This window comes from Vanessa atalanta, chromosome 4, assembly GCF_905147765.1.
Source record: "Vanessa atalanta chromosome 4, ilVanAtal1.2, whole genome shotgun sequence".
NCBI lineage: Eukaryota > Metazoa > Arthropoda > Insecta > Lepidoptera > Nymphalidae > Vanessa > Vanessa atalanta.
The window spans coordinates 10,081,209-10,108,947 of NC_061874.1; the positions used below are offsets into that span (position 1 = coordinate 10,081,209).

Genomic DNA, 27,739 nt, shown 5'->3' on the forward strand with positions numbered 1-27,739 from the left:
ATGAAAGACTTTATATAAAGAGATAATTTATTCAGACATTGTAAAATAAAAAATACTTTTCATCACACAGATACACTTATATAGACAAAAATACGTATAATTTGGAATCAAATTCGATATAATTACAATTCTTATTTTTAAATAAGTAATCACATGAAATGACTAGACACTGGTACACGTGTAGTGAAACTGTGGGCGAAGATTGTTGAAAAAGAACTTACCTATTGAAAAATATGGACTTTTAAAATTTTAGTTACAAAAAATTATATAATACTCTTATATAAAATCTATAATCATAAGATTTGTTTGGTGTCTCCAAAGCTCCATTATTAGGTATCTACGTAATAACGATTGTTTAGTCGAGTAATATAATGTCTTTTTAAAACTTATACGCGTTACATTTGTTATATTCCTTATAACTATGTTACACGGAAATATATATTTAATTTAAGGAAGAGCCCACAGTTAAGGACATTAACAGGTTATACATAAATGTGAATATTAGGGTAGGCTAGTAGGTTTTTACGGACTCAACATTTTTTTTAATCTACAGGCATTTAATTTTGCCTTTAATGGAAAAATTAGAAATACATCTTAATACGATGGTTATAACACATACAAGTGATTTATAGTGCCCGACCTTTATTAAACTGTCCGAAACCGGAGGTTCAATCTATACATTGTCTTTTAAAAAAACTGAATATGTTCCAAATACTGAAAAGCTCTAGTATATCCAGTATGTGCAGACACAGACACCGAACGATTATTTTAAAAAAAAATAGGTTGAAAATCTCATGATGTGGTAAAGTGATGTAAACGAATTAAAAAACACAAAAAACTAGCTTACTAAATGCAATTTCGTAACCTTAAAAGGTATGCAACTTTTCTTTAATTTTCATTATTTCAAAAATCATTTTGAAATAATCAAGCATTTCTGGAAATTCGACTAGCTAGAGCAAAGCTTATCAAACTCCGATTTAATCGTACGTTGAATCTTCGGCTGCGGCCAAGCCGTCAGTCCTTTTCGGGCCGAAGCGAAGTATGATCAATGTTCGACCAATCGTCCAACGCGTCAGTCGGGCTCTATGATTTATCTATAGACTATAATTTATTAATGTAGAGCATTGGGGTATGGATATTTTTTTGTGGTTGGTACGGGTCCTAAGGAATACGTTTATTCATTTAATGGTTCAAAAATGTGCTTTATCATAAATGGTAATAACTTACTTAATCTATTAACTCCTATTTGTATTTGTGCTCTTAGTCCCAATAAAATGTAATCATTCCGTTAGCAAAAATATATTGTGTTGAGTACATAACATTTTTATGATATTTTGATGTTCTTCACTTATGTTGGGGTTCTTAAATTGGAGTATTTTTTTTTAATAAGTCCTTTTTTTACTTTTTTATTTTAGTTTATGATATCAAAGCGCGTATTGTGTTGTATGATATAAGTACGTCGGTAGAAATTCTGCTAGAAGTTGAAAAATCGAATCCCAGAATTAGTGTTTAACCCCAACGTGGTTAAAATTATATCATTTAGTATATTTTTCAAATAAAATTCGTTGTGTTGTTTAAATTCAAATCAAAATGTTTCGACTTACGTAATTTTGATAAGAGGCGTTTTAGACCGACACACGTATGTTAACAGTTAAAGGTCTTTTCGGTGTTATCTAATCTAACGACTCATTCAATTATGGTCGCGACGATGATGATGACGTATTGATTATATCTGAAATTATTTTGTGCTATTACATTTTCTATAAATCTGAAACTCCGACAAGGCCAGACGAGGGTTACATTACATATATAAAAAAAAGTTTCGTCGGTTCAGATAGAGAAGTATTTGTATATAGACAGCAGCACACACACAACATAGGGGAGGGGCGGCGGCGCGCCTACCGCAGCGTGTGCCACATGGCGACGGCCTTGCGCGTCTGCTGCGCCATCTGCGCCCAGTGGCGCCCCTCGGCCGCCGGCTCGGCCGCGCCCACGCAGCACCAGCCCACCACCAGCCCGCTGCCGCCGCCCGTCACCACGCACACCTGCGCGGTGGGGACTTTTAGTTCGTGGCATTTTGTTTTCTCCGGAGAACTGAACTGGAAGATTAACTTATTATTTTGTTCTTTGTTAATTTTACGTCCTTATTTACGTATATGTCCTTGTGTATTCCCCCTAAACGGCTGAACAAATTTCGATGTTTTTTGTGTGTTTGGATAGTTTAAGCTGGAGTTCAGATTAAATATTATAAATAAAAAAAAAATTATGGAGCTGGTTTGGCAGCTATTATTTAATAAGTTTGAAACAAATGTAATCAATAAATATAAAATGCAATTTATAAGGTAAGAATTACTTATAAAGAAACAAAAAAGAATAAGTTAAAGTCGTCCAACTGCAGATTTTTTTAATTTTACCTCAATGGAAGCTTCGTGTAAATTAGCTGAAGGCAGACTGAACGACAGCGCCTCGTTCCAAACGGGATTATTAATCTCTTTTCTGTTGGTCTTCTTCTTTTTTACCCGCTTTCCGTTTACGAGCAGATATACTTTGACGTACACATCTGAAACATGATCAAAATCGAATCATGTATATATTTTTATACTTATTCAGGCCCTTGATTTAGAGGAGGGCAACCTAGGAAACTGCCCAGGGGCCTCCACAAGAAAGGGACCCCACAATAGAGGTTCGGACGAGTTAACAATTATAATGTAATATATGTTTAGATATCTAGATAAAGGTATATAAATTATAAACAAACCTTACTCCATGGTATATATCCAAGCCCATCGCAATGTGAAGCATGCACCACACGTTGCTTCGTGTTTTTAGGCGATAGCATTAAAAGTGCACCAATTTTTTCGGATACTTTATGATGTAGACGAATTTCGGAGACAAGGAAATAATTATTTTGGCTATTCATTTTTTGAAAGGTCTTATATAATTCTAAAAATAATATATAAATAATATATTTTTTTTTACCTAAAGCATCTTTTCCTTCCTGAGGGGGCAGAAGATTTCTGGCTTTCAGCACTACCACCGTGAGACGCTCAGCTGAAGGTAAGTATGACAGAGATAGTAACAGTTCCTGAAGTTCTTCTGGTGGTCGTCTCTCTCGGGATAGCTCTGCCCATATTTCCGCACCACCTGCCACCTCTACTCGTGAGAGTGGCACCTTCGCTGATCCCATTACTTCGTTGCGAGAAAACCTAATATATCGAGATTGGTAAAAAAATCAAAATAAGCCCAGATGTTGAGAAATTATTGCACAAAATGGAACTCGAAGCTCACACAGACGGTTCGTTTTCATGGTTAAAAGAACAATGAAGAAATGTTTTTACTGTTAGTTTGCCAATGTCATAATATAATATTGAATAAAATATTTGTGAAGTAATGCTTAAAATTGTAAGAGAATTTTTAATATCTATAAGTGCTCATTGAATTATTTTGAGGTAACCGAATTGAATGAATATCATTTAGTTACAGGGAATGTAAATATATTAGATTATAAAACTAAGGATAGATGAAAGCGCGCGTAACATTAAGGTGAAGCAATTTCTAAAAGCGAATGCAAATTCCCGAGCGAGTATTCGTAGTAAGCCAGCCTTTTGTGAAAAATTAATACCTAAAAATATATAAATTAATTGCGAACTGTTTTATTAATTACCTGTCATAATCAAAGACCTGTAGCAGGAGTGTCTTATCGGTGAGTTCGTCATGGGACACCGGGAACTTGAAATGCTGGTCGAAGAAAGGGTTCGCTTGGTTTCTATGAACGGGTGTTTGTCGTACACGGGTGTCTACTTCGGGCAACAAGCTCACTCTTACGTAGGGATCGTTGAAACCTCCTGCTTCGTAGCCGGCGAGGTCATGTGCTAAAAGAGGCAATAACAGGACATTTTCATTTTAGGGCTACCGGTAGTTTTAGGGCCACACAGGGAGTATTTGCCTTTATTGTAACAATTCAGTTTCGAGCATTACATGAGTAAGTGAGAAGAACTGAGCATTACTAGACACAATTCGCAAATTGCGTCGTTTTTTAAATGAGTTGTGATAGTAATATAATTTTTTTCCTGTATGTGGACACCGCCCATAGACATCGCCAATGCGTCTTAAGCTTTGGGATTTAAGATGTTTTGTCCATGCCTGTAGTTACACTGTGTAGTATTGTAACGTTATGCTGAAAATCTTATCTTAGATTGTCACATTACAGGCGAGGCCGCTCTTAGAGGACCGCCCTTAGGATTCTAGTAGGTCCAATTTTCTTATGCTAAATTTACATTTATAATTTATCACGTGATTTGCGTTTCGAGGAAACAACAAAACATCATGCATAACACAAATACATGCTTGTGTTATGATAATATCTACCACGAGTGTATTAATTTATTTTGGAACAAACCAATCATAATACATTAAGCTTACATACATAGTAAACAATTTTATTATAAGCGAATATAAACCGAATCAGAGTACTAAAATAAAATATTCATGTATTTAAAAATAAGTTGCGGTGTTAACGCTTCCACATTTTTTGAAGAAAAGGTAAACAAAATAAAGACGCCTTTTAAAATCTCATAGTAGGTAATAATTTTACTATTAAAAATAGTGTATATTTAGGTATACCTTCAATCAAATGAACTTCGAAATCGGATCGATCGAAATCGTATTTCAAACGTAAGTGGATTCTTCCTAGCGAAGGTCCTGCACCCTCTAGCTCAATAACGAGAGGAGCTTCCCGCTTAGTGTAGAGATCCGGCTGAAGTGCTCCCAGGGCGCTGATAGTAGCACCAGGACTCAGAGGTACGCCACTGCTACTTTCCACTAAGGAGTTGCTTCGGTCTATCCGTCTGAAACACAGGGAAAATAAACTTAAATAAAAAATTAAAAACTCTCGACCCAAAAATACCTATAAAATATGATATTTTAAATTGATACCATTCCAATGATTTTAAACACAATACTTCTTCTGCCATTTTCTGGTGAGGAGTTGGGTAACTTGATGATGCCAGATGAAGTTGCAGTATCAAGTAAGATTTGCTATTTTAAAGTAATATTATTAAAGTCACAAAATACTAAATTTTGAATCGATCAGACCAGTGCCACTTGCAAAAGAGCTTGCTCCTATTAGAAAAGAAAAGAGCTGATTTTTAAACCACTGAACATATTTTGTTTTATTAAAGCTATGAACACTCGCTAAAGTCACCTTTTAATCAAAACGGCTAGGTATATGAAACTCGGGTCATAAGTTTCGACGCTACGATAAATAGGAAAATAGATTTGATATGTAATACTTTTCATTAAATTATATCTTTGTCAGTTCCATAATACAGTATTAACGATAAGTATTTAAACATTTACTTTATATAATACTTACTACCTTGGTTACAACGGAACCAGATTTTATGAAGTCAGTGTTCATTTATTCTCTAATCCAGTATGAGGGCTCACATACAAGTATGATATGTAGGTACATTTATGTTCGTAAACGAGTTACATCTCGGCATCCTATATCATCAACTCGTAATGTAACCTTAAATATTAAACGCACCCATGGGACTTGAAAATACATATTTCACGAAGTTAATAATGTACCTAGATACTTGGTGTCAACGAAGTGGTTAATAATTCAGCGACCATTACTCGTAGCCGTGACCTCTGTTAACAATTTATACCTGAGTATCTGATTGAAAATTAAAATTTTAAACTAAACCCTAAAGCCTCCTCATGTTTTATCATAAATATGAGCCGGTTCAAAAGAGTATTTTATAATTCTGGACGTACTTATTTACGTTATATTTGTATTTGAGAATCGATTTTCACGATTCTTTTTTATATTTTGTCGCTTAAATTCTGTAAACGGAACATTGTTTTGAAGTTTTCTGTTCATCCAGATAAATTATCAATATCAGTGTAACTTTTTTTTTAAACTTATTTATATTGATATTGACTTTTTCAGTTTAAAAAGGAATATATTTTTTACAATAAAGGAATTATTTTGTTTTATTAAACGGTACTGTAAATTTTACTTAATTTTTGTGATATATCCTAGGAGTGTTCTATGGACATGTATGCGACAAAAATGTTAAACAGTTTCTTAAGTAAAGTGATTATAGATAGCATTAAATAATTCCATGAGCACAGATAGGCTGTTGGCACAAAGTAATGAGTTCGGAGTGTCAGAAGAAGGCCCGGGTGGGTAAATTGAGTTTATATCAATTTGTGCGGGACACGCCCGCCTGAGATTGATTCTCGGAGCGGGGACTTTTGCGTGTCGAATTTTGAACATAATATTTGACGTACAATTCCGAATGACAATATAGAACAATTTACGTGACGTTTATAATATTAACTTTTACAAGTAAAGTGTTATTATTCAGATTTTATAGCACATGTTTCAGTGCATGTTAATTATTATATAAATTAATCTGGCTTCCATCAACATTGCAAAGGGGTTAGAGATTCTCATCTAACTTGGAATATAGTGACCGAAACTGAGAGAGATACAAAATAATACGAACAAAATACTAACTCGATTTGTATTTTTATGCACGTCATAATTTAGAATAAAAATCGCAAAATAAAAATATATTTCTAGTAAGCATTTTGCTACAATTTTCTAATTGAATACTAAAAGTAAACCAACAGAATTTGTGACAATAATACGTAAATCCTACTTGGTATAGCTCCTGGGAAACACATCGTGTGCGGTAAATATTCGGTTAGCGTATCTCGCTAGCCGAATCGCTATTTATCATAGATCACATTTCTGAAATCTAGGGCGCCGAGTTTAACGTGAAGGAAGATGAAATATCTTACCACATCTAGCTGGCGACCAGCGATTTGTAAATATATTTTTATATAACATAAACTAAACTAAACTAAATTTCATTGACCTCGACAGGCTTTGTCGTAAATGCTAAGAAAGTATCTTATTGACGATTCGGAAAATGGTTACACTTTTCTTGTAGGTAATTACTATTCTGAAAGTAAAATTTATACATTAGGTAAAATGGTCTTAAGAAAGCGAGATAGCTTCCCTAACATTTATTGTATTTCAAAAAGTCATTAATTACTTCTATAGTTTTACATAGTAAAATATTAACTGGAATTTTTGGGGGTTTGTATGAGCTCTTTAGGGAATCGACGCACGATTGAAAAAACTTTGTTGAAAATCTAGAAAACTTTTATGAAAATTTTCAGCTCAACCATTTTAGTGTTAATTTTTTATAGCTATATTGTTTATTAAGCAAGTGTTGAGTACATCAGTTTTACTTACTGAAATAACAAAGAAATCAAAAAATCTAATCAATCAATTTCTACTCGTATTGATGTTTTTACCTCTAAATTGATATGTCACCACTGGGATGGAGGAAAAAGATTGGTTGATTAAGAAACGTATAGGTTTATCTATACTAATATAACAAATCCGAAACTCTGTAAGCCTGTCCGTCTGTCTGTTGCTCATTCAAGAACCGAATATGACAAAATTTGTTATGGAGAAGGTTTGAACTCCAAGCCGTGGCTGATTCCAGTTCATGTATTAAAACTAATATTAATTATGTAACAGAAAATAAGTTTTAAGCGAAATTATACTTAACAACCTTCGCCCTAGAGGAAAATCAGTATAAGTATATACGCTCTCCCTTTGACTTGGATAGTTATAAAATATGGTTTAAATGAAGTATGCTACATGAAGTGGAACCGACTCCGGTTTTGTAACATTTGAAACCTTTTAAAAAGCATTGAATTGCATTGCTTTTATTTTCAGATTGCATTTTATATTATTTATGAAGACGTTTACATTATTTCAGGGAAACATTCAGGTATATTTCATTTTAGTGTAAGTATATAAGTGAGTAGTTATTATAGAATATCTAAGTGCTTCTTTATGCCTAGTAAAAGGGCAGTATTATGATTGAAATTTAAGTTAGCTTAGTTAAGTTTGCTTTTTGGAAAACGTGTGCTGCTATTCCGAGTAATGTAAAAACTTCGATACTATTAAAATGTAATTAAAATTAGTCGCTTTTTCTAATTATTCTGACTTATATATTATATGCAAGTAATACGGATATGCACATAACAACGGTTTCGGCCTCAAACACACAAGTGATCAACCATACATTAAAAACATCCTGTAATTTATCTGAAATTAATCGTAGCTTTAAAAAATTAAGAACATTACGAAGTCAAATCTAATAAAATGGATATGGATTCCGACCAATACTGCTAAAGGTATTAAAAATTACTGGTAAATCGAACAGACCTTGGTGGCACCAACAGGGGAGACAGACATCTCGGTGGTACATGTCGGGGGCTGGGTGGTGCGGGGGAATCAGCTAACGAAGCGAGTGAGCCATGGGCGAGAGGTGCTGCTCTGACATCCAGAGAGGCGGCTCGTAGCGGCGATGGTGACCGCGGCACTCCAGTAACTCCCGCTTCTAGTGTCCGCCCGTCGGGAGCAAATGTGCGTATTGCTGGAGATGAACCGCGGTGACTCTGTAATACGATTTTTGTTTTACATTAAACCTATATTAATAAAATAAACCTATAATATATCACATAATTATTATTGAGTGTATTTATTTATTTTTGAATTATTTTTATTTAAATATTAGAAATTATATAATGATACTTATACTAAACATACAAAAAGTTTTTCATTATTACTTATTGGTTTATATTTAAGTGCAATGGATATATGGTAAATAATAAATACGATAAAATAAAAACAATCAAAATGGACGTCACAATTGCTTATGAAAACTTCTTAATCGTTTGCACACCTTGGGAATGAAATGATGGCATCGAAGCTTTAAAAAAATAAAATTGTAATTTACACTTGGTAATTTCAGACGAATAAAAACCTCAAGTTTCACCGATTCTGCTGATGATGTTTAATTCTGAACAGGTGGTAGATTTTTGACGACCAATAAGCAAGTTTAACACTTAAATTTAACTTTATCCCTATTTATTTTTTTTATTTACTGTAACTGCATCGTAAGGCGCTTTTGTTGATTACGGTTTTCAATTCCACTTATCAATCATAATTGTCATTGCAAACATCATTAGCGGTTAATACGCGATAGAGGAGGTAATTGATTAATCTCTCATAACGTTATACAATTTAGACTTAATTAGTGCAAATTTAACGTAATGTTATTAATACAAAACGTAATTAACAGGGAAATGATAAGAGGTGTTAATTTATACAGAATATATTATATAGGTATGTTCAATTTAATTTATAGTTATAAATCAAGTCACATATTATTTTATTAATAATAATGTTCTCCTGATCAATCACAGAGACAAGCTGTGTGCGCGGGTTATTAAAATGCACAATTGTGTGTGCCCCAACATAGGCGTTCTGGATTAACTCATTCTTATGAACGGGCTTGTAACACCTCTTACTTCATAGAGCCGGATTGTTACTAAGAAGTCCCGTATTCAAAAATTGAAGAACTTTATAGCAATCCGACCCAGGATAATGGTCCGGGGTTTCGATAATTGCAGTCTTACTACTAGTCACTGGACCCACAAGGTAGTACAAAATGATGAATTCAAAAATTAGTTGACTGTAATATTAAAATGTAAAAAGATTTTAGAACCTTTTTTATTTTGTGTTATAATGTGCTTCAATTGTATAATCACTTAGACGAAAAATATATGACGACGAATTTCAGAAGTTTGAAAGTAAAGTATTGTTATATTCTGGTCTGAAATAGCACATACTAATTTTTTATCCCGGAGAAAACTACTGAATACCACCCCTTACCCCTCACAAGCGAAGACGCGGGCGATAACTAATATTGAACAAACAAATTTAAGTTTAAATTTTGAGTTTGTAAGAGTTATCATATAACATATGTTTATTCAAAATCAAAATATACTTTATTCGAGTAGGCTTTTAAAATTCATTTAACAAACTATATTAAGTGAAGCTACCACCGGTTCGGAATGTAGATTCTACCGAGAAAAACCGGCAGGAAACTCAGTAGTTACTCTTTTTCAACATTTAAAAATACAGTCATGTTAGTTAAATAAAATTATCAATGTGTGTAATTATCCTGCCTGGAAGTCAACAAGTATTAACTCCACGCTTTTTTATCAGTTAGTATATAAGTTCAAAATTAACAAATGAAATAAGAAAGAAATAACAATTTCACTTAAATTGGTCTACGACGAGTGTCAAAAAAATAAATACACTCAAAATCCGATTAGTTTTGAGTGCTGCTATAAATTACACTAGAAGACTAAATTACAAAAACAAAACGGTATAATTTCAGGGGAAGCAATTGTTTGACAATGGAACTTGGCCGGTCGCGTGTTTATTACTATTAAATGTTTCATGCGTAATATAACCTAATGCTACGCTGATAAAATCAGTATCAATCATTCGTAAAAAATAACAAAAGAAATTTTTGTCGTTTGGAAATTATTATTACGTATATTTATTTTTAAAATTACTTGGTGGTAGGGCTTTGTGCAAGCCCGTCTGGGTAGGTTCACTCATCAGATATTCTATCGCCAAATAACAGTACACTGTATTGTTGTGTTCCGGTTAGAACACAAGTGAGCCAGTGTAATCACAGGCACAAGGGACATAACATCTTAGTTCCCAAGGTTGGCGCATAGGTGATGTAAGGAATGGTTAATATTTCTCACAGCGCCTTTGTCTGGTGGTGGTTGTGTGGGCGGTGGTGACCACTTACCATCAGGTGGCCCATATGCTCGTCCGCCAACCAATGCCAAAAAAAAAAATCTGATCGACATAACTTTGCCATAACATATTATTTTCTTAATATAATGACTTTAAAAATTGTAAAAATATTTAAAATAATACGTATAATACAAAAGTTCCTAAAGATTCAAGCGCTTAGTAAATTTTAAGACTTTTTCTATTGCTTCAAAGTAAAATTTAAATGGAAACACTAAAAATAATAGAGGCTTGTACAATGTTACTTCGGTCGGACGGTAGGGACGCAAACAATAACTTAACAACCCTTTTGGTTGGGGTCTCTTTGGCTAGTGGTTGAGGTCTCTTTAGTTGGTATAACGCTTTTTAGAAAAATAAGTTAAAAAACAAATCAATTCTAATTTGAATTACGCATTCCATCGTTCCATCGACTGTATTTAACTTTCCTTATGTATTGCCAATACTGGTAACTCGGAAGATTTATCCTTAAATTTAAACCTTATTATGGATTTAAAAGTAGTGCGTTTAAAAGTAGACATAGTCAGTTTCTATATTAAATAAAATTGGAGTCAGACTCTCTAAAAATATCTGTAGACGGTTCAGGTGAAAAGCGAATATCGTTTACATACATTCCGAGACACGAGGATGTAAACATCGTCGAACTTCTAGACTAATAGATACTTCTCAGAATGCTTAAAACAGAATAATCTACTTAATAAAATACTCTTAACTCAGTATCTCAGTATCCATCAAAACTATGTAGAAATTCAATCTTCAATACAAAAGCTTCGTAAATATATTTGAAATGGCGTCTATCTTAACAGTTAGTAAGTGATTCAATTTTATTGATATACTTACTATAACTTTCATAATACTATGGTATATTATAAATCATCTCTATATTAGGTACCTACTTTGGTACAACTACTTATGTTAGATTTTGTATTAGAATATTTATAGAACACTTTAAACTTTGGCGAAGTTTGTTATCTATTTTAAATAGTTTATTCGGGTTAAAACGAACAACGTTCGCGAGCTACAGCTGTGTTGGGATAATAATTTTGCTTATATTTGACCATAAATTAAAAATAATGACAATAAAAGAATACTCTGAAAGTCGCCCTTTGAGGTCAGACGGACCTGTCATCCACCAAAGCGCATTGGAGCAGCGTGGTGTAATAAGTTCCAAACCTCCACAAAAGGGCGTCTCCCCTTGCCCAGCAGAATGTTAATAGGCTGTTGATTATTAATTATAATTATGGAGTCAGACATTCACTTGTGATCTACAGGTGGTAATTATAATTACTTTTCACCCTAACACGACCCCCGTCCTTTCTCTCGAAACGTCGGCTAAAATAAAAACGGTTTGATCGCGGTTAAGTCCCTCATTATTGTATATGTATAATGGATAATATTTATCGATCCGTATCCTAAAATCGTGTAGTTGTTCGTTTTTTTTAATTATGAATGAATTTTCACTTTTATTTTAAGCAGAGTTTTCTATAGCATTTTATTATCATTTCAGAATGTATTAAACATACTGATCAAGCTTATTAAAATATTTTCCAAGGATTCTAGGAGCTGTATAAACAAATCCTAAGTGTGTTTTTCTTAAAAAAAATCATAATTTTTATTGTTTCTATAGACTTAAAAGTACTACAAAACAAAGCCTATTCGGTAAAATGATACCTGGAATCAAACAGAGTGAATCGAATAAATAGTACATTTGTATTCTCTGTTTGTGATGAGAGTGACACGGTGAGCTGCGTTTTGTTCTCATCACGAATTCCGTTAGTACGAGGCTTCATATACGAATTCATTGTTTTCTGACTAAACAATTGTGTGACGTAATGAGAAGTGCGTACTATTTATATAAATAAATGATACACTCTAACCATTAACGGTATAATTCTAGACTGCCAAATAGTACAGATTGTCTTTGTCATTTCATTTGTAAAACACGGAGTTACTAGTCGGGTTCTGCCGGTAAAATCTAAATTACGTCTAAAATTTCATTTAAATTTTTGAAGCGCTTTCTTTTGGTTGAGTAACATGCATCCAAACGTTTACATTAATAATATTACTAGGATTAGTAGAATAATCTTATCACATAACGATTCAAAAGTGTTTGTATGAGCCTACATGAATAAAGCTTAGTTACATTTCCATGACGGACTATACGCCTACACGTACTATGTCCAAAAAGATGGATGGGAAAATAGAAACAGAAGCAATGCCTTGAAATGCGATGCTAGTATTTTTGTAAAAAAAAAAAACCGTTATCCGTACGACAAAGTCATCAGAGTTTGTTTTAAAAACGTACCTACTTTGATGTTTACATTTCTCCTTTGACCTTTCCTTCCAACACAGCATTTCGACCATTTAAAGCATTTTTTCAAAGAAATGTTCTTGCCGTAACAAGTGCTCTACACGAATGTTTTTTACATATTCTTGGTATCAATTGTTAATGAACCTTTTACGGGTTCAACTGTATTTTCTGTTGAATTGCTTTAATTCGTTATTCGTTTCATTATAAAATGATATCAAGGTACTATAAGCACGACATGCATTTTTACGTTTTACGAAATAAAATATGCAAAGTCGCTACCAAAGAGATCTTTTATAGGACCAATAAAATACGCCCTAAATAAATTTACGCAGTCTTCATATCATTCATAAGAGCCGAGATGGCCCAGTAAGAGCCGAGATGGCCCAGTGGTTAGAACACGTGCATCTTAACCGATGATTTCGGGTTCAAACCCAGGCAGGCACCAGTGAATTTTCATGTGCTTAATTTGTGTTTATAATTCATCTCGTGCTCGATGGTGAAGGAAAACATCGTGAGGAAACCTGCATGTGTCTAATTTCAACGAAATTCTGCCACATGTGTATTCCGCCAACCCGCATTGGAGCAGCGTGGTGGAATATGCTCTAAACCTTCTCCTCAAAGGGAGAGGAGGCCTTTTGCCCAGCAGTGCAGTAATGCTAAAAAAAAGTCTTCATTCAAGTCTTCATATCTAGTTAGAAATATGGAGAATATGTAAAATATTTTGTATTCGTATAAACAATTATATTCTTGAGGAATATATATTTATATATTAATACAAAGAGTCAACAGAGATTCTATAAAACCCCCTCATGTCTCTACGAACTCACTCCAAATTCCAAATTGGAAAGACAAAAGCACAAAAGATGATTTTAAATGCATCACGAATTTGCCGAAACTATAAAATAAACACACAGAAATATTGTATGTTGGTGTTTTTTGCTGAATAGGTGCTAAAATTTATAACAAAATCGACTGGGTTTTAAAGCGTCCTTAGAGTTACCTATACGTACTTACTCCAGTTTTTGATGATAAAACATACAGACTTAGTTAGGGATGTTCCTTCATTTCATAGACATTAATTATGTACTGGTTTTACAAATTATCTACCCTGTGTTGTGTTGACGTCCTAATTAAAGTTTATTTTACGAGAGTAAAGTAGAATATAAGTGTTATTGTTATGCTTAGTGCCAAGATGGCTCCCTGGATAGAATATGCGGGTCTAACCGAACCAGACTATCCTATTTGCATCGTGAAGGCCTTCTAGAGGCAGTTCCAAGTCAGATATTGCTGTAATTTAATTTATTAACGGTTCATATATATATTTATTTTAACTTCAGAACTCTGTCATTTATGAATCGATTTGGAAAATTCTTTGTGGTATTTTTTTTGGGCAATATTTTACATTATTTTAAGATATTCTTGATATTCCTATTCTCTTTTCTCTAATAAAACTGAGACTTTAACATCAATAAGCGGCATACTATTTAGCTATTGAGACTAGAGAGAGATAACACACAATTTAAAACAAACGCGTGACAATGGTAAGAATATTAAACTGCGTATTGGTATGCACTGTTTCCAATTTAACGAGACCGTTCCCGATAGGATTCGAATACTTGCTGAGAAAATTGGATGTTGTGTGAAGTACATTGTTACTCATGTTGTAGAATATTCCAATATACGTACCAGTACCAGAAAATGTTAATAGTAGTTTGATATTATATTCGAAATGAAAGTTATCCACGCATTGTGGTTTGTTTTAATTTGAAATTCGTATGCAATTTCTATAAAGGCGTTATTAAATATTATTATATATGATTCTTTATTCAAGTATTGGATTCAGCTGAGACCGTCCGATGTCCAAATCTCGGCAATACTTATTGTTTTCGCACGAATAGTTTGTGCTTACATTTATATTGTTCACAGTGGTAAAGAAAAGTATGAACCGACACGATTTAATGATTTTCTCTTTGATCTCAATCTGGCAGTCGATCAGCGCGGAATAAGCTTTAAACGGATGTTGCCCATGCCCTGCAGTGGGATGTTCATGTGTGGGATAACATGTATCTCAAGGAAGCCTCATGGATGATAAAAAATTATTTAATATTTTGCAGCTCTTGAAAAATAACAAAAAACTAAAATAACTAGTTGCATAGTATGATAGTATGATTTTTGAGTGTTTGACTTTAGTGTCGATAATATTGTCTGTATTGTCAAACCTATTGAAATATATTTAATATATCACGTAGACTACAAGGCAGCAGCTGCATTCTATGCGTACGTTTAAGGATGAATCTAAAATAAAATGTCATTAAATTGCATTAATGACATTTTCTTTTAAAATATACTCTGATCGTCACTTCTCTTGAAATTCTACTATATAGGAATAATATAATATAAATAAGAAGTAGCGTCGGCAGAAAAATCGACATTTTTTTTCAATGTTTGTTAACCAAAACTTAAACTGTAAAATGTCGTCTTGACATTATTATTTATATTATTCTTTAAAATAATGCATTTAATACAACCGATGCATTCGATATTTACAATTGCATATTTCGGTCTAAATACCGACGTATCGATCGGCTGTCGGTTATGAAAGTTATGGAAGTGATTCGTGGTATTTTCACGTATGTTAAACGCGTTCAATATGCGAGAATCTGCTCGTGCAATGTACATACCTTATAACGAGTAAATTATATGAAAATAATAATTATTTTGTCGAAGAAGCAAATATTTAATGAGTAATTTTTCAGAATTATGCTTATAACCATTTTATAAGCTCATTGAATAATAAACTGCTTTTGACATCCCATTTTAATACGGTTGCGTAGTTTTTCTGTTGCAAGTAAATTGGTATTCTATTATATATACACTAAGGTATCTGAGATATATATTTATAACATTGTTGCTATACTTATAATTATATTGAAAAAATCTTTCTATATTACCGATTTGACATCCCACCAAAAAACACCATAAAGTTTCTTTTTTAATTCTAACAGAAGTATAAACATTGATTTTCTCTCTTCTAACTTAAAAAAAATCCAACTTCTCTAATAACCCTTATCCTAAATTTCTACTCCTAACGTGATAAATTTTCTTCTAATCATGAACAAAAACCTCAAACAATGAAATAAACTTTCTAAATTTAATTCTATTGGGTGATGAATTTTCAGACAATCTTTAGCATCTGTCTTTGCCTCACTGACACACGGCAAAACAAAATTTTTTATATTTCTAACATCAAAAATGACGAATTTCCATACAATGTAACCACTCCTTAAATTAATTTTGAAAAGAAAAAGCTTCTCTTTGGTTTATACGAAGCAAAGTATTAAATTTTTAAATATTATAAAAAGATGCAGGCTAGCCATTCAATGGTATTTTTTTTGCTTCCCTCATGAACCGATTTGGATTTATTTTTGTGTGTGACTTACTTAAGCAGTAACTTAATTTGAACTTAGTTAACAAAATTATCCGTTTCTATTAAAATGTAGTCTCTTTTAATCTTAAAACAACTAGTATTGTAATTATAAAGTTTTTGTAAATCAGTTACAATTATATTTATATACCCGTAAGTATGTGTATCCTGCCTCGAACTCAACATATATTAGCTAAACGCTTTATTATCAATTTAATCTCGTTTGGGGTAATATGATAATTATGAAAGTTATTTCACATTTATTACTATGTCAAGTTTAAAAAGAACTGTTGAATTCTATTATAGAAAAGAATAACGTCAGGGTGTATTGACGTTGCCCTGGGACAATGTCAATACAGGGTGTATTGACTTTGAGTCGGAAACTAGTTGTTATAAGATTACCTTTACTTGACGCGCTTATGAAGTGATCGTAACTGTTTCTTTCAAAAAGAACTTATACGTAGTAATATTGTTAATATATTGAGACGATATTGTAAGTATTTAAATTTATTAAAAACATTCCGAAGAGAGCTCCAAGATTATAAATACATTTTTACAGAATTAAAACAGTTGAAACCTGAAGTAGCATTCTACTGTAAGACGCTGTACTGAAAATATATAATAATGAAAATACCCAAAGTATACTGTACGAGTGGACGATAAATGAGAATTCCACTGAAGTTTTGAGTTTCAGTTTTTTTTTTTTGTAATATAGGTACGCGGACGGGAGGACGGACCACATGATGGTAAGAAGTCACCACTGGTTCCAGCACCCTTCAAACCGAAACTGAACAATATTGAGTGTTGTTCTTCGGCGGTAGTATATGTGATGATTGGGTGGTGACCACACGTGCTTGCATAAAGTTCTACCACCGTTAAATAAATATGTTATCTAAGATACGTATAGTGAATTCACTATATTGTTAACAAAAGCTTTTATCTATTTATCCATGAGTACTAAGTAATCACTATTAAATAAAACTTCAATCTCGTGTATTCGATCAAAGTTCTTGATTGCGTTTACGTTTTTTATCCAGATAACTACCAACTTAACGAACTTTAGATGTACTTCGTTTTAATGACTTTTTAATTAGGTACTTATTTGTTGGCGGTTTATTGCGATTTGGCTGATCTACAAAGAGTTGGAAAGCGCTGATGGCTTTTAAAAATATGCTTAGGTATATACTCGTAGTTCAATTATCGGTACAACAAACTGACTTACTTCGACTGCCTCGTTGGTCTAGTGACAAGATATAGAGACATAGATCACAAGGTTCTGGGTTCCAATCCAAAGTTGGTTCGATGTAAAGTTTTTGTTTTTTCTGAAATATTCTCAGTAACAGCTCAGAGTCTGGTAGATGAAAGTGTCTCGGAAAAGACGTAAAGTCGTTGTTCCTGCACCTAAACTCTCTCCGGCCGTGTCGGCTTTGCCGTCCCATCGGATCATGGGAGTGAGGCAAAAGAGAGTGCAGCTGTGTTTGTACACACACACTTGTGCACTATTATATGTCCTGTAGTCTAAAATCGGTGTGCGTGTGCGTTACGTATAACGTACAAAATACTGCTCTACTTATATCAATAAAAAATTATGAAATAAAAAAAAAATAGTTGATATATTTATCAACTACGTAAAAGATTATTAATTAAAAAAAAAGATTGTATGATAAATAATGTAAAATATTTTTCTTTTCATCGCATTACGTTAAAGAAATAACAATCCCTCGTTATTAATATATCTGTAAAGTGTAATTCAGAGTTCTTCATTTTCCAATTGTTAATTAACATGAGATATTATTATACGCGGTTAAATTAATAATGATGCTAATATTTAATTTATATATGTAATTTGATAACTATTAACTAAATATATATACTAAAAGTAACTACTGAATTTCCTGCAGGTTCTTCGCAGTACAATCAACGTTCTGAACCAAGGATAGTTTAACTTTTATTAGTCTTAAAAAATAACATTTAATGTTTCTGCGTTTGATAGCCAATTTCTCGAGGAAGGTTATAGTCTAACATCACGCTATGGTCCACAAGGGCATAATACGAACGCTTAAGGTAAAAACCGCATAGAGCAGCTGGTGCATTATAAAAATATTTTGTGCCTTTGTTAACCTAATAAATCAATTCGAGGTTATACTTACAGTGGCTCTAGAAGTCCCGCTGTCAAGACTGCTTTGAGATGATATGGATGGAGTCCGCGCAAGCCTCGCATGAGGCAACGAAGAAGCCGTTCGACTTTCACTCAGCGGTTGAACCCGACACTGTTCTTTGGGTATCAACATCTCCTGTAACAAAAGAATACTATAAAATATTTTATAGCATAAGATCGCAAATGGATTGGATTGGATTGGACATGGATTTAAATCTGTAGTCGAGTAAATAATAGTTGTTAGGTTTTCCTGTCAGTAAGGAAGTAAAAATATGGACCAACGAAGAGCCCGTAAAGCCATTGACCTTGTACCAAATCTCCTTCTTATTTACTATAAGAGAACATTTTTACTCATATATATTACTATACTAAGTTATGTTAATAATATCTGTGGAATTTTATTATAGCAACGAATACCTAGCCCGAAGAAGGATTTATTGACTCTGCGGAGTCGGAAACTATATAACTTACTTCTTGTATTCATAAAATAATTATCGACAAATCAACAAGTGATAAATGTTATGTTGTTGTAAATATAATGTAACGGAATTTTAATTATTTCTACTTTATTAAAAGTTCTCGAAGTGAGTCTCTAGCTCTTGGATTATAAATAGTGATTTTATTGGTATGCTTCTATGTATTTGTGCATTTCTCCACAATATGGTCCAAATATAAATGATACTGTCACACAATAAAGCATTATAATAATTAAATAAACGAAGTCCAAGCTCGTACCTTTATGTAAAACTGACAAAATATACGAAAACTTTGAATAATTGAAACGAGAATTCGACAGCGCTACAAATTAAATTTGATTTAAATACAGTTTCAATTTAAATAATAAAATCATTGAATCTATATAAATCAGCTAGTAAGCTATATCAATTACCAAAATACTTTTTATATATATGCCTAATTTAATGGTTATATTTGGAAATCAGACGAAACCAAATGATATGGAACTTAGTGTATTTGGTCTAGGTAATTTTATATAACTAACTAGACCTCCTAGTTGGCTAAAGGTATGTGGATCAAATCTGAAAAAAAAAGTTAGATAGTTAAGAATATCTCCATAACCTGATCCTTTTTTGTGGTAGGTTTATTAAATAGTGATTTCTCTTTTTTCATCATTGATTTGACATTCGAAAGAGGGAGACGGAATAGTGTTTACCTAATAAACACCTGAACAACATTTTTAGTAAAGCCGATACTTATTATGTGTAAACATGATTTTGAATGATCTTTTTAACGAGGCATTACGTATTATATCAGTGACGTGTATAAATCAGAGCAAAATCCAAGCTAATATTATTCCTCGACTAAATAATAGTTTAGGTATTCATTAGTGCAAAATGCTGTAGTTTTATATGAAGGTTTAAGATTAATTTGAGTACTTTGTATTTAGTTGGGTGCGCCAGCTTGGAAGGCAAGTCGTGTGCTCGTTAGTGCCCCTTCCTATCATGTCACGTTTGCAAACTACGCTGCTGTTACTACGGTTCATAATTTTCCTGCTGAAATAAAATAATCAGTAAAACAGAACAAAATAATATTACGTAAACAACGTTTGCCTTCATTAAGTTCTTGATTTTATAACACATGACAAGCATGTGTTATATATTTATGTATGTGGGTGTGCTTTTGTATACATGTGTGGGTAAATCCTTGCGTGTTTCTTTATGCATACGTGTAATAGAACCATGGATGTTCATTATGCTATTACGCTTCGGGTGAAATTGGATTGAAGTTGATGTAATTTGTTCTGAATATATGCGAGATGAAAGAAACATGCATAGATATATGAAGAAGATGTACATACATTAATGGCTATAAACATATATTGCCAAAAATATTCTTGTGAATCACTGACGTACAAAGCCCTGATGGCTAGTTAAACACGTATCAAAATTTGACCGTAAGTTTCTGATTTCTCTCAACTTTCATCAGCTTAATTTGTATTTATAATTGATCTTGTAATCGGTAGCGAAGCAAACAAGTTTGAACGCACCGATATGTATAATCTGGTTAAAAATTTGCCAAATATATATCCACTAAAATTCTAAAAGTTTGGACACCACCGCCCATAGTCATTGACTCTGTAGGAAATTCTAACCATTTCTTACATCTCTAATGCGCCACCAACCATGAGACCTAAGTTGTTATGTTCCTTGTGCTTGTAGTTACACTGGCTGACTCACCCTTCAAACTGGACCACAACGATACGAAGTATTGCTGCTTTGCGGTAGACATTTACAGTTTGTATAGTATCTTATATACCTTACGGCATATTAGCATTGTAAGAAAAAAATTACCGTAGCTCGATTGACAAATCAAGACATGTCTTAAATGTTCCTTGCATAAATTAATGCAAACCTTCTCAAAATACGTAATAAATAACGCAAAAGGACTCTCGACCGTCTCCTGTCGCTACGTACATTTTTCATTATGTTGGTTCTCGGTTGTTACTTCGCCAATAATTTATGAGTACTTCGAAACTCGCTGTAATTGGCTTTGTTTTACCACGCCTTAATGCATTCTACTATTACACTATTTGTCAATTATATAAAGTTTCTTATGAGATGTTCGCCAGTTAACCCAGTATATATATCCATACGAGAAAATCATGAAAGCTCTGCCAGTTACCGCTTAAATCGCAAAACTGATTAGGTGAAATTTGGTACGGAGGTGGTTTAAGTCCTGGGGAAGGACTAGGTTAGTTTGTATCACGGGATTCATCCCATATGGGTGTAAAAATGGGGCGAAAGTTTGCATGGGGAATCAATCATTTCTTAATTAAGGAATATAAAACTAATTATTATTGAACTTTTCGTTTAGTTAGAGGATAATTTTTTTTAAAAGTAATTTATTTCGAAAGTTTGATAAAATATGGGTTAAGGTTTGTATTATAATTTCGTGCAGGTAACAGCAGTTCAGTTGGTAATATACACTCGGCTCTTGGAAATGATCATTTACTTAACCTTAAACAGGAATAAATAGTACTGTATCAATCATAACGTCATACACTCGTAATAAATACAATGCTCTCTTTACATATTTAATCTTTCTATCTTATAATACAGTTCAGGACATAAGATAACCTACAATATTTTGGAATGTACATTTTGCCAATAAGACAACTATACTCTATATTTTTATTTGGACGCTCACTCAACGAATACAATATCAATAAAAATCCGAGAGCATCGCTTACAAATGTGTTATGTTGTTTTTGTTTCACTACCAACAAGTGTTTAAAATATAAAATAGTATTTACTTTATTAGATTTAATATATTTCAGTAAAAGAAAAAACAAAATTGTATGTATAACAATGTTCCGAATTCATTCGTGTAAGATTCGGGCAAAGTTACCTCCCATTATCCCCCTTTAATTTGTAATTTCCAAAAAATCCTTTCTTAAGTGTTCACGTTAAAAAGATGAACTCTTGTTCCAAATTATAGCTTTCTAAGTTAAATAGATGGGGTATATAGAGCAAATTCTTCGTAAGTGTGATATAATAATAAACTATAATCATTTTGAATTAAATAAACAACAATACTTTTGATAATGTAATGTAATTAAGGGCTGATGTTATCATACGACGACTTATATTATAAAAAAAGGTTTACATGTAGCTAAAGCTAGAACAAAGTGACAAAAAGTGTTGTGTTATAAGCACCTTCCCTCGTTTCCATCAAAAACCGAAAATGGATTCTCGCGCCGCAGAATATGAATGTAATTTCCTGAGTTTTTTTTAAACGTATCGTCCATGAAAGGAAGTTGAAATTTTAAACCTTGGTTCATAAAAATACAATATTGACGCTTTAGTTTATCTTTCTCTCCACTATATATTAAAAAAAAATAGAGCCAGTATTTTCTCCACAGTTGGACAAATGTCTCCCCTCTTGAGAAAGTTTAGACAACTGGTAATCTTGGTCTAAAATTTAATTACAAATACATAAATGTTTCTAATTATTTTTTAAGCTCTATATTCGATTTTTTCCTTAAAATTGACCGACGATTATGGGTTCTAAACCAAATGAATGCATTTGCTTAATTTGTATTTATAATTCATCTCGTGCTCGGCGGTGAAGAAAAACATCGTGAGGAAACCTGCACGTAGTGGATGAGAAATTGTCACGTGTTTCCACCAACCCGCATTGGAGCAGCGTGGTGTATGAACGGAAGACGTATTGGCAAATGCCATTTAGAAAGTTGGTTGAACGGTGCTGTTCAATAATATGGCCAAATGTTTTAACTGAAAGGCTAATTTGACTAATTGTCTGCGATACATATATTGCATTTGATTTGACTAAATTTATATTAATAATATAATTCTAAATGAAGTTATAGATAAATAAAATATATCACTGATGGAAAATAAATTATTCCAAGTTCTCGCTATGGTATTTCTATGCATTATTTATTGGGACAATATCGATTGACAGTTTATAAGGTCTTTATATGAATAAGTTAAGCTTCAATAGGCTGGATTCTGACCCTTTTGAATTTGTCGGCATCAGTATCGGCAGTATGTAGTAATTTATTAACAAAATGTTGGAGATACTGGGTGAGTACAGTCTTATCGCAATATTTGGTTCTTATAGATTACAGTGGTGTTTCAATTATTTTAATAACTAAGGTATATAAGGTAGGTGTGACATATGATATCAACGTATATTTATTTAAATTGGGATCTAAAATGCCCCGCCAATGTTAGTTCACTCCTTTAAACACATAGTATGTATGTTTAAATAAATCGTAAGTCATAGCTATCTACCTCGATGTTCTTGCCCAAATCCTTACCGCCAGCACCAAATACATATAGAGTGAGTTTATTTATTCGTTTATTTCCTGTACCATTACTAACTTCTCAACCGATTATCGTGAAAGTCTTAAACGTTTTTAGAGGTACGCGGACAAACCCGTGGACAGAAATTAATATCTTCATTTCTTTATGGCATAAGTTGGCGGACGAGCATATGGGCTGCTACCGCGCATAGACAATGGCCCTGTAAGAAATATTAACCATTCTTTACATCGCCAATGCGCCACTATCCTTGGCAACTAAGATGTTATTTCCCTTGTACCTGTAGTTACACTTACTCACCTTTCAAACCGGAACACAACAATAATAAGTACTGTTGTTTGGCGGTAGAATATCTGAAGAGTGGGTGGTACCTTCCTAAACGGGTTTGCACCAAGTAAATCTATATCTGTATAAAATTAAAAAGTTGATATGTATGTGTCCAACATCAATATTTATAGGCATATTAGTTTCAACGGAAACAATTACACAATATAGGCAAGATTAAATCGGAGAAATTGCATGAAATTTATTTCAACTACGCCAATTTTTTTTCCTGATACCGAGTAGTTTTACTGAAGTTGTAATTAAAAACTTTACGTGTATGTTCGCTTGATACGCAGCAGTTGGAGGCTGTGACGCAAATAAAAAAGGGACTGGAGCGTACGAACGACAGGATATTGTAACTACATAATATGAAAAATACTAGTATGACTGGTGATTCTAGGTCAACATATTTAAAGTAAAATGTTCCACATCTGTTTGAATGTAGCACTCAAAGTCAAAAAGGTATTTAATTGTTGTATGCTTTTATTTAATTTCATCTGTTAATGTGTGGGTCGAATGTTGCAACTGAATTTTAAGCCAGATTAATTTATCAGATTACGCTGAAATTTTTTTGACACATTTGTTAATAGCTGTCACATAACTGTCAGTTTATTATTGCCAGGTTTACTCGTAACAATAAAAAAAAATTACCTTTTTTCCAAATAACTCTCTATTAAAATGTTATTTGTCTTACAAGATAATTAAAAAAAAAAATCATTAAGTTTGTTTAGTATCTCGATAATTTAATAATTACTAAACAATATTGTTCAGAGTCTAGTATTAGTAAATGTAATATTTAATGGAGTACACACGCAAAATGGATAGCTGCGGTTGGAAAATACCTATGTGCCGAATATAGGTTCCAGTGACGTGCTTTGGTAAGGATTTATTATTTTTTTGTATTTTTATTATTATTGCAACATATAATGTATATCGTTCATTATAAATAAAGCGTTCATTGTAAATAAAAATTGTTAAGTAGTAGTCGTTGGTCTAAAAATTGGTAAAAAAACCTAAAATTTCGTCTCAAGAGATGACGATGTCGAGGAGGTCGTTAAGGATTTAGTCGATTATATACTTAAGCGTATGGACGTCGCCTTGGGTGGTGTTATCGACTTTTAAAACTTCCACACGTCAGTCGTAAAAATCACCTCATTGCTCGAGAGCTCGGGTTACTGTCTGCCACAAAGACCAGTCTTTTCATTACTTACTATTTGGTGGGCCTTTCAAGAATAAGTCAAATAAATAATCCTTTGATAATATTATATGTGTGTGGTTGCTTGTAATACAACATTTTAGGCAAATGAAAGTCATCGAAAAAAAATCAGTAACAGTTTAGAGCTGCCTCGGTAATTTAGCGGCTTTAAGCGGCAGTTCTTGCTTCAGCGCTTGATATCTCTCCAATCATGTCGAATTGCCTTTGATGGGATAGAGCACTTGTGTTTCTGCACAGACTCTAGGTAGACCGCCTATACGAAAATGCGATTCAAGACCTCATATTAACCATGACGAGACTCAATATTTAGTATGGACAGAGAAAAGTTCCAAATATTATGTTCGATATATTTTCGCAAACCAATACGATGAATACAATTTTAACAACAATACATTACTCATTCTAACACAGGTCTTATTTTGATAGAAAGCTAATTCCACATCCGCTTATTTTAAAGAAAATCCAATCACCAATGATTCGATTCTAGGTTAAAATAAAAACGGATTTTTGTTTGTTTTCGAAATTTAATTAACGCTGTTTGTTTTCAACATTCTATTTTTAATTGGGGATGTGTCCGTTCGGTTCAATTAAAAGCTGAGTTTTTTTTTTAATTTACCAGTCATATTCGAAATAATATTAAATTCTCGGTTCATAAAACAGTTTAATTGACTTTATATAAGTTGAATCCACTTTTGATAACGCTTTTATTGTTATGAAATACAAATCAACAACATAAGGTCTATTGTATAAGAAAAAGAGTCAATTCTAATTAAGTAGTAAATTGACTTTATAATATATATATACTGGTCGCGTACGGAAAAATGTTGTTGAACATTTTTAATTAAAAAAATGCTTTTACAAAGAAATTCCTTTTAAGGAAATTCATTGTATAAGACACAGCTATGGAAAATTCATTTCTTGAACTCTTTGTTGTTTTATTCATTTTAAAGTAAGATGCGTTAATTACTTTGACATTCATATATATTGAATATAGTCCACATTTATAAAACGAATACAATGATGAGAATAAACGAATACTCTTGGTGATGGTCATGATGTTCTCGTGACCGATTTTGACCATGGCGATAAGAAGAGAGCTAGACTAGCCCACTGCGCAAGACAACACACGAGATCTAGATTTTCTTACACACTATTCTCTTAGTATTCTATTTTTGAACAAAAAATAATACACATAATTGTGTAAACGTGACAGAAAAAAAAATTGTAATATTTTAATGGCGCTATTAAATTTGACCTTTAACGTTGTTTTGTTTTCTCATCAGGTCAAATAATATAAATAATAATAGTTCATATAGTGCACTTACGAGTAGTACGAGTGTGTTGGTGAGGAACCCACTCAGTCACGCCACGTTACGACGTCGAGAGGGATAGTTATCGCGAATACAGTTTATTGCCAATATTTCAAACTGAAATACGACTTTGGAAATATAAACTCTTGCATGTAGTTTAAATAACATTTTAACTATGTAACTAAGTCATTTCCAGACGATGATTCAATTATGTACTTATACGTAATGATAGATGTTTTTATATTGATAATATAAGTAGGTGAACGATAGTAAGCGATCACCACTGTTCATAGACATTGGAGCTGTCAGAAATGTTAACCAATGACCATTCCTTACACCGCCAATGCGTCACCAATCTTGGGATGTTACGTCCCTTGTGCTTGTAGTTACACCAACTCACTGAACCTTCAAGCCGGAATATAACAATACCAGACATTGATATATTGCGGTAGAATATATGGTGGTACCCAACCAGATGGTCTTGAACAAAGCCCAACCAATAAAGATATTTCGTTATAATTCATGTTGTTTACACCTTTAAAGGCGTATCACTTAGGATGTAACTTTTCAATAAATAAATATATCAAAATCTATTTATCTTCACAGTGTCAAAATAGTGTGTATGTCTCTTTTCCTTCTTGTCCTTCTTTCAAATAAAAAGTAAGTATTCATCAAAAATATTTGTTTAGAAATCTATTATTAATTATTTTATCTTGAATCATTAAATATCAAATATCATTAACTATGACGCATATATGTGTTTTGCGCATGTTAGAGACACATGGTACGAACAGACAATTATGTTGTACTTACTAAGTACTCATTCAATACCTCTCATCTGATTTTTACTTATTCTGATATTTAAAATAATTGAAAGAAACTGTTTCATAAGTCAAATTATTTCTAATACAATAATGCTAATGCTTACAATATAATATATATAAATAAATAATAATAAATACATACGCTTGGACTGCCATGAGATTTATCTTCACCGAAGCTGTCCGTTGAGTTATGGCTTTGGCCGCTACTTGCGCTCGAGGTCCTCTCTCTAGCTGCTCTTGCCCAGGACTCGAGCCTCTTTTGAGCAGCCCACACTCCAGGAGGGCCTAATCCACTCATTTTAACTATTCTTTTTTCATTACTTCACAATACTTTAATTAGATTTTAAAGAGAATTTTTAAAAAGTCATTTACGGATTTATATTGTGTCTCTTGTATAACTCACAGTAAAAAAAAATACCATTCAAATATCTTTAGGTCGGTTTTCGTTGTTCAAATTTTCTTGAAGCTGTTTTTTATTTTTATATTCTGTGAATTTAATTTTTATATTGTTATTTACGTATGTACATAAATAATATCATGCCTTTGTCTCCTTTTTATGGATGAATTAGTTTTATACGAAAATTTGGTAAAAGAAATAATTGCTGTATGTTTTTGGTGTCGAAAGTATGTTCGCTGCTTATATGCTAGTTATG

General features: G+C 32.7%; 1 protein-coding gene across 2 annotated transcripts in view; it reads right to left on the bottom strand.

Moving 5' to 3' along the window:
• Positions 1-316: 316 nt before the first annotated feature.
• Positions 317-27,739, bottom strand: part of LOC125077671 (synaptotagmin-5-like) — a 56,951-nt gene continuing 29,528 nt past the window's right edge. The window contains exons 1-8 of one of the 2 annotated variants that reach the window (XM_047689669.1): positions 27,229-27,384; positions 18,600-18,743; positions 8,264-8,496; positions 4,624-4,847; positions 3,665-3,872; positions 2,980-3,206; positions 2,415-2,560; positions 317-2,045 (exon numbers count right to left, since the gene is read on the bottom strand). In XM_047689669.1, the coding sequence (XP_047545625.1) occupies positions 1,899-2,045; positions 2,415-2,560; positions 2,980-3,206; positions 3,665-3,872; positions 4,624-4,847; positions 8,264-8,496; positions 18,600-18,743; positions 27,229-27,384 (1,485 nt within the window). In that variant the 3' untranslated portion in view covers positions 317-1,898. Of the gene's footprint in view, positions 2,046-2,414; positions 2,561-2,979; positions 3,207-3,664; positions 3,873-4,623; positions 4,848-8,263; positions 8,497-18,599; positions 18,744-27,228; positions 27,385-27,739 lie in introns of those variants that run through there. The other variant, XM_047689668.1, reaches the window with a different exon arrangement.